General features: G+C 36.1%; 2 protein-coding genes across 3 annotated transcripts in view; one reads left to right on the top strand and one right to left on the bottom strand.

The window, feature by feature from the left end:
• Positions 1 to 12: 12 nt before the first annotated feature.
• LOC100642135 (equilibrative nucleoside transporter 4-like) lies at positions 13 to 1,877 on the bottom strand. Its single transcript, XM_019994794.1, has 5 exons — positions 1,373 to 1,877; positions 837 to 1,271; positions 598 to 785; positions 279 to 531; positions 13 to 218 (listed from the first exon to the last, which is right to left on the bottom strand). Exons 1-5 carry the CDS (start codon positions 1,848 to 1,850, stop codon positions 79 to 81), a joined length of 1,494 nt encoding a protein of 497 aa, XP_019850353.1. The 5' UTR covers positions 1,851 to 1,877; the 3' UTR covers positions 13 to 78.
• A 66-nt stretch (positions 1,878 to 1,943) lies between these two features.
• The window catches only part of LOC100631481 (WD repeat-containing protein 49-like), a 6,948-nt gene continuing 1,801 nt past the window's right edge, over positions 1,944 to 7,090 (top strand). The window contains exons 1-21 of one of the 2 annotated variants that reach the window (XM_019994797.1): positions 1,944 to 2,023; positions 2,124 to 2,301; positions 2,371 to 2,517; positions 2,578 to 2,637; positions 2,698 to 2,935; positions 3,012 to 3,058; positions 3,124 to 3,264; positions 3,346 to 3,534; positions 3,607 to 3,798; positions 3,873 to 4,118; positions 4,200 to 4,364; positions 4,417 to 4,566; positions 4,649 to 4,702; positions 4,746 to 4,891; positions 4,951 to 4,989; positions 5,422 to 5,490; positions 5,537 to 5,679; positions 5,734 to 5,870; positions 5,916 to 6,083; positions 6,154 to 6,203; positions 6,252 to 6,274. In XM_019994797.1, the coding sequence (XP_019850356.1) occupies positions 2,007 to 2,023; positions 2,124 to 2,301; positions 2,371 to 2,517; positions 2,578 to 2,637; positions 2,698 to 2,935; positions 3,012 to 3,058; positions 3,124 to 3,264; positions 3,346 to 3,534; positions 3,607 to 3,798; positions 3,873 to 4,118; positions 4,200 to 4,364; positions 4,417 to 4,566; positions 4,649 to 4,702; positions 4,746 to 4,891; positions 4,951 to 4,989; positions 5,422 to 5,490; positions 5,537 to 5,679; positions 5,734 to 5,870; positions 5,916 to 6,083; positions 6,154 to 6,203; positions 6,252 to 6,274 (2,599 nt within the window). In that variant the 5' untranslated portion in view covers positions 1,944 to 2,006. The remainder of the gene's footprint in view (positions 2,024 to 2,123; positions 2,302 to 2,370; positions 2,518 to 2,577; positions 2,638 to 2,697; positions 2,936 to 3,011; positions 3,059 to 3,123; positions 3,265 to 3,345; positions 3,535 to 3,606; positions 3,799 to 3,872; positions 4,119 to 4,199; positions 4,365 to 4,416; positions 4,567 to 4,648; positions 4,703 to 4,745; positions 4,892 to 4,950; positions 4,990 to 5,421; positions 5,491 to 5,536; positions 5,680 to 5,733; positions 5,871 to 5,915; positions 6,084 to 6,153; positions 6,204 to 6,251; positions 6,275 to 7,090) is intronic. The other variant, XM_019994798.1, reaches the window with a different exon arrangement.

A 7,090-nucleotide genomic window follows, 5' to 3' on the forward strand; every position in this document is an offset into this window, starting at 1 on the left:
AAAATCATTAGCTTGCTCATAATATTTTTTTAAAAATGAAATTCATACACTTCTGGTCAATTTTAAATATAAATTATGTTACAAACACTTAAAGACTGCTGTATCATTAGTGGAGCCACAGGCTACAAATGTATCCAGTGTCCTTAGAGGTATCCAAATAAAAGCAACTACTGATCCAACAAATAATCCTCCTAGCAATGTAAGAATCATGATCCCACCTGTGACACGAATGCAAAGAAAGTTATATTAAAAGGAAAATCAAGATAAATATGCATTACCTGTCAGTTCTTTCTCGTTATTGGACACTATACTAGGAGCATACTGCATACCAAGTGTACCAAAGTAGCCATTAGTGCCTGCTAATACCGTAACAGTTATAATGGACACCACCAGATTAAAGGGAGGAGAGAAGATGGGATTGGTAGGGGAAGGAGTGACACACAGTATTAGTAATGGTACCAGAAGGAACCTCAGGATTGATATTATTAGCAATGACTTTGGACTAACTCGATAAGGTAAGAGACATAAAGCCTGTTGTAAGAACAAACGGAATTAATAGATAAATAATACATTCTCTTTTCCTCTAATTCTTCTTACTCTTGCAATAGTATCAGCAAAATTAAAAAGTGATGTGTGAATGACAATTGGCCAGTCTCCAATTTTACAATACTGTACGTCTGATGTTATGCTTGGAAACACTAGGAGTGTTACAAAGAATATTAGAAACACACTAATGAATGGCTGCCATATTTTCTTTAGTATTCTGTACCTGAACACCAAACCATCTGTAAAGGAAAAAAAACTGATATTAAATTTAAACAGTCTTTAAATTTTACCGATTAAATGATTCTTAAATTGATTCTTAAATTCATATTTTGAAGTTGTATCTTCCTCCTCTTCTTCCTGTTTCTTTCCAATCTGTGTTAGTTGAATAGTGTCAACAGAGTCTCTTCTCTTCAAGCACTGGCAGTTCTTTAGAAATCTACAGTTTAATTCGAACCTCTTGTTCTCTTTTGATGTATTTTGTGCGAAATAATACTTCACAAATGGCGACTTCCACAGCACAAATTGAAGTCCAACACAGGCGATAATGAAAACTAATGAAATACTAAAGAAAATGAGAGTCCCTGTTCTCTCTGATCCTGCCGATGCTTTAGTTATTATTCTATTTATTGCCACAATGGATCCAGCAGCAGCCTCGCCAAACATGAGGCACTGAGTGAATCTCTCTGGGAGCATTCCACTTAAACCATATAAAGTGCTCTGTTGAACTATAAGATAAAAATTATTGTTAAAATATCATCCCCAAGCATGTGTCATGCATGCATATTAAGGGCTGAGTGTCTCAAACGCTCTCTATAAATAGACTCACTTCCTCCACCAAATCCTGAAAATAACACAGAGAGCAATGTTAATGCGAAACCAGTCTCAGTACTAATCATGCAGTTATTTATACTGATATCCAATAATAGGACTATTGATAAACAGATTATGAAAAAAACGTAGCCAATGTTCAGTCGGAATGAAATTGATAGATAATTGATGATTCCAATGGAAACTGTGATTGAAAGAAGTGCAGCTATAATGTTGCCCAGTGGTAGTGCTAGCTCAGGTTTATAACTGGGATAAAGATAAGTGAAGTAGTCTAGCCCTGCCACATAGCTCTGATAGGGGAACAAGACACCAAGAGAGAGGATAAACATAATGATGTATATCATATTGTATTTGTCCTTGGGGGGCGATAAGGAGGGAGGTATCAAGTCCTTTCTTTCTTCATCGTCTTCTTCACAGCTACTACTCCCATTCCTGAAGTCTGGTTCAGTAATGTTTGTGTTCATAGACTCATCCATTCTAGAAATTGGGGAACAATCAGAATTTAGAAATAGAATAAGTAATTAAGTATTAACCACACCCACCCAGCCCCACCCATTTTATCCAGGAAACGCCCACTCACAATAACTTGCTTCCATTTGTTTTGGTTCTTTCAAACTTTTGAGCAGAAGAAAATGGATTGTGAGACAGAGTAAGCAACAGTTATACCTACCTCAGGCCAGTTGGCCTTTAATTTATTGCTTTCTCCCTTCTCTTTTCTCTTCTCACACACTCTCTCTTTCTTCCTGCAGCATTGTGGCTTGTTTTGTGGAGCTACTGAATGAAGAGAGCCTCTCTGAGCTTCTCTCGTTATTTCATGCAGAAAAATGCTCCAGAGGACGAATGAAAATGGAAGATTTCATGGAACTAATGGGTGGAATGATGAAAGTCTCGCCATTAGATGAAAGACTTTCTGCACTTTGCAGGAAGGTGATAATGAAGAAGCCTATCTTGGCACTTTATAATGTTTCATTTCATACCCTTCTCTTTTCTTTATAGGTTGACATTGAGAATGATGGCTATGTCACTGAAAATAAATTAATGTCGTACTTATTGCTCCAGCTAAGAGAGAGGGAAGCTTTTCGGACAGTCAAGCCACTTCCCTTTCAAGATTCACCAGACTTTAAACATAATTTGTACTCAAAGGTAAAGTGAGCCTACTAGATCCTGTCACGTGTGTACATTTATAACTTGTTTCTTCTCCAGCAATGTCCTTGCAGGCTTTTGCATCTTTTTCCACCATCGAGATACCTAAGCATATCAAGGGTAATAAGAATCATGCATTGGTACAGTAGATCTCTGATATGTCATCATTTATTATTACAGGATGGTATTATTACAACATGGTCATCAAGCCTGCAGTTGCTTAGAGGGACTGTAATGGATGACAAGGCAACAATGATAGACAGGAATGACCTATTGCGTATGAAGAGGACTAATCTCTGGGTGACCGATGCTACTGTCTTTTTAGCCCAGAATATCCTAATAATATCAACAACTTCAAGGGAATTAAACTTTTATGACGTGTCATCTACTGTGTACAAATTCCTCTATAGAGTTTGTGGTTAGTGCATGAGAGAAAAAGTGATAATTGCTGTCAATTCTGTTTTGGTAATTATGATTAATTTGTTAATTTACAGATCTGCCTGCAGTACCTCTCTGCATTGTAAGCCACACCAAAGATGATGTAAGTAACTACATGTACTAATAATACACTATGCAGTGATTGTGAGAATTGCTTTGCATGTATAGAACTCAGTTCTGATGTTGTACGGTGATACTAAAGGAAATGTAACAGTCTTTCATTTCCTTCATCCATCTATTGCTCTATTTGCTGTCAATGCACAGGACAATCCTTCAGCTTCAGATAAGATTCATCTTATTGTTTACTCTGTTAGTTAATGCAGTGATTATAGATATTACAGACAGTCAATGATTGCATCTTTTATTTTGTTATCTCTTTTGTTCATGCAGCGTCTTCCCAATCATTCTCAGTTTGTTCAAGTGACTGTGGTAGCAAAAGTCCACCAGGAATGGATACAAAGGATAATGTATTTGCCACAGAATCACTCTATCATCACATGCTCTATTGCATCTCAGAACTCACTTGTCATGCGGGACATAAATGGACGAAGAAAGCCTTACATTTTTAATCTAATGAAGGTAAGTATTATATCTATATAAATTTCTTTTATTTTTATCTTTTCATTATAACTTGGTTTTTTTCCCTTTTAGGGCATTACTTGTTTCGATTTTAGTTATGATATGAATCTGCTCGTTACTGGGTCACCGGATCATGGTGTGAGGTTTTGGGATCCTTATGTTCCAACGTCACCAGTCTCAACAAGAATGGAACATCTCTCGCCTGTACTTGATGTCCTCATTCACAAGGACATGAAACTCGTTTATACATTTTCACGAGATCTGGTTAATAGAACACTAAAATTAATTAGTCTTATCTTTCTTCTACTATTTTTATTTTCTCTTATCTTCCTTTGCAGGTCCTTTGTGTTTGGGATATTTATGAGTTCACCTTATTTCAAAACATACATGTAAAGTTTCCTTTCTCCCAGAGGCAGCCTGACTTCTCCACGACCATATTAACCCTCACCACTCCCTCTCAGCTAACAGTGATGTGCAATGAATACATTGCAGTGTTCAGTGTTGGGAATCTTACTAATAACTTAAACAAATGCACACACTCAAGCAGTGCGGTATCTGTTCTCTGTGACTCAAAGTTCAACTACGTAAGGAGTATTTTTGAGCCAACTTTTGTGTATAAGTTTACCAATATAAGCAGTTTCATTAGAGTCCTGTTTCTTTCTTAGATCCTTACTGGTAGTAAAGATGGAGAGGTGATAGTGTGGGATTGTCTCACTGGTACCAAGGTGAGGAGTATCAGGCATACTCATGATGACACAGAACTGACTTTCATGTCACTGGATGGGAATGGAAGCAGATTAATAACTGGTTCCAGGAAAGGAGAGATCAAAGTATGAGATGCAAAATAGCCTCACTTTTTTTACACTTTCACTTATTCTTTAGATTTGGAATCACATGAATGGAGAGTGTCTCCATGTCATGCTTTGCTCAGGCTCTACTGAAGTGACTGGGGTAGTTCATTTGCCAGACAGAGCACTCTTCCTCTCAGCTGGTTGGAATAAAAGAATAGTGTCCTTCAATGATAAATCTGATGTAAGAATCCTCACTATTATGCATTGCTATTATAGTTAATATTTCATGCCTATAAACTGTCATTTCATCCTCTCATTACCAGGTATTTAAAATTAAGCAAGACAGTAATGCTTGGACTAATTTCCCTCATCATTCAGTTAGTTAATGATTCTCTTGTTGTCCCATTACATTTGCTATAGGACGATATACTATCAATCTCATTCTGTCAGCCTCATTACCTTGCCACTGGTAGTTTTGATGGCGATATCATTATATGGAACACTGACACTACCCTCCAAGTAGTTCAGTTTAAATCATTGACTCAAATAAGAGCTGCTATCAATCTGTAAGGAATTTCATATAAATAATGCACATATGTGATAACATCTTCTTTCCTTTCTCCAGTAAATTGTACAAGCAAAGAAGTAGTCACACAAGTTCAAGGTATATATCTTTGTAGTATGGTGCGTGGGCGGATCAAAGGCGCCGCCAGTGCTATAACTTCCAATAACCGCATGATAGGAAAATATAGCACTGTGTGGAATATATAGTACTGCACAGTATAATATGCATGGGCTTTCCTGTTAACCACAAGCTTTGATAGAGGCAAATCACAGCCACAGCTACATACACTATACATGTAATTTCATTTGATCCGCCCACGCACCACTACAAACCAATCAAAGCACTGTTGATTCGTAGATTACGGAAATTATTGCATTTGGGACAGTCTTGACAAAAATGCAGCACTCGGCTTCGCCTTGTGCTACATTTTCCTCTCGATCGCCCCTCGTGCAATAATTTCCGTAACCTACTCTCAACAGTGCTTTAACTAATACTTATTTCCTGTATGCATTAATATTGGGTAATTCATAGGAGTGAAATCTCTCACACTCCATCGCGATCATCAAGTAGACTCAGTTCACACAGACTTAAATCAACCTCGTATGTAGCAGAGAGAGTACAAATGAGTCATTTTTTCTTTTTATAGCAATCAGTTTGATCATGCTCCTGTTGATAAGGTCTTGTTCTTAAAGACGAGGATACACCAGAGACAGACTCATGGCGTCCTGGTCACCAGTGAAGCTGGGAACGGACGCTTTTGGTCCTTTCCTGGTAGAAAAGAACCACAAGGTTTTATCATATAGCAAAAATGAACTGTAGGAGTACTCACTCTTTTTTTAATAGGCTCTTTTCCACTAACAATCAGTGATGATGAGTTAGTCTTAGCACTAGCCACTGATCCTAATGACAATTACTTGCTAGCTGGAGACACTATAGGGTTTATTAGTGTCTTTGACATTTCTCATTACTGCATTGGAGAAGCAAGTCAACACTGTATTGTTATTATTTTATTATATTTTTAATAGTCAGCAAACGTGTTGCCACTGACATTGGCCAGATGGACAGCACATGTTGGAGAAATAACTAATATTGAATATCATCAGTCATCAACTTCTTTTGTTCTCTCTTCATCTTACGACTGTAATGTTAAACTATGGACTTTTAAAGGTGAACTTATCGGCACCTTTGGACAGGTAATACGTGATTTAAAAATAATGAACGTTTTATGATACGTAAGTTATCATTTTAATACTACCTTCTTAGAAAAATAAGTGGAATACATTGGATAGCAATACTTATCAACATTACCGAAAGTAAGAATTATTATTGATTGTATTTCTTATTTATGTATTACATTATAGCACTCAAGCAGAAGAGTATCAAGGTATTTAAAATTTGTGACATTAAATTTCAATTAATTTTTTTTTCAAAACATTCAATTTATGTGAATCAAAAATGTAGGATAACTTTTGAGCCAATTTTTTTTGAAATAAATTATGGACTATATAGTTCTTGCATGCTTTTTTCAAAATTTTGGCGTTTTCTTAAAATGGCCATAACTCAACAAACATTTGTCAGAAACGGCTCAAATTATCTACAAAGCATAAGGACATCAATATGTATCAGAAAATGTAATAAAAATTTGGGGTAATTTTGGAGCCATTTTTTGGAAAAAACCATGGGCTATAGCCTTGGGTATTTTTCAAAAATTGGCTCATTTTAAAAAATGGCCATAACTCGAAAAATATTTGTCGGAATCAGCTCAAACTTTCTACAAAGCATAAGGACATCAATATGTATCAGAAAATGTAATAAAAATTTGGGGTGATTTTAGAGCCATTTTTTGGAAAAAACCATGGGCTATAGCCTTGGGTATTTTTCAAAAATTAGCTCATTTTAAAAAATGGCCATAACTGAAAAAATTGAAGTTGGAATTAGCTCAAACTTTCTACATAGCATAAAGACATCAATATGTATCAGAAAATGTAATAAAATTTTGGGGTGATTTCAGAGCCATTTTTAGGAAAAAACCATGGGCTATAGCCTTGAGTATTTTTCAAAATTTGGCCGTTTTTAAAAAATGGCCATAACTGCAAAAATTAAAATCGGAATCAGCTCAAACTTTCTACAGAGCATAAGGACATCAATATGTATCAGAAAATGTAATACAAATTTGGGGTGATTTTGGAGCTATTTTTGG

Source organism: Amphimedon queenslandica, unplaced genomic scaffold, assembly GCF_000090795.2.
Source record: "Amphimedon queenslandica unplaced genomic scaffold, v1.1 AMPQUscaffold_13465, whole genome shotgun sequence".
Lineage (NCBI taxonomy): Eukaryota > Metazoa > Porifera > Demospongiae > Haplosclerida > Niphatidae > Amphimedon > Amphimedon queenslandica.

Excerpts from the sequence above, each read along its gene's own strand:
- LOC100642135 (XM_019994794.1), bottom strand. The coding sequence starts at position 1,850 with ATGGATGAGTCTATGAACACAAACATTACTGAACCAGACTTCAGGAAT. Across the intron at positions 1,272-1,372 it reads TTCAGGATTTGGTGGAGGAA|TTCAACAGAGCACTTTATAT; the intron begins GTGAGTCTATTT and ends TTTATCTTATAG. Across the intron at positions 786-836 it reads ATTTAAGAATCATTTAATCG|ATGGTTTGGTGTTCAGGTAC; the intron begins GTAAAATTTAAA and ends TTTCCTTTACAG.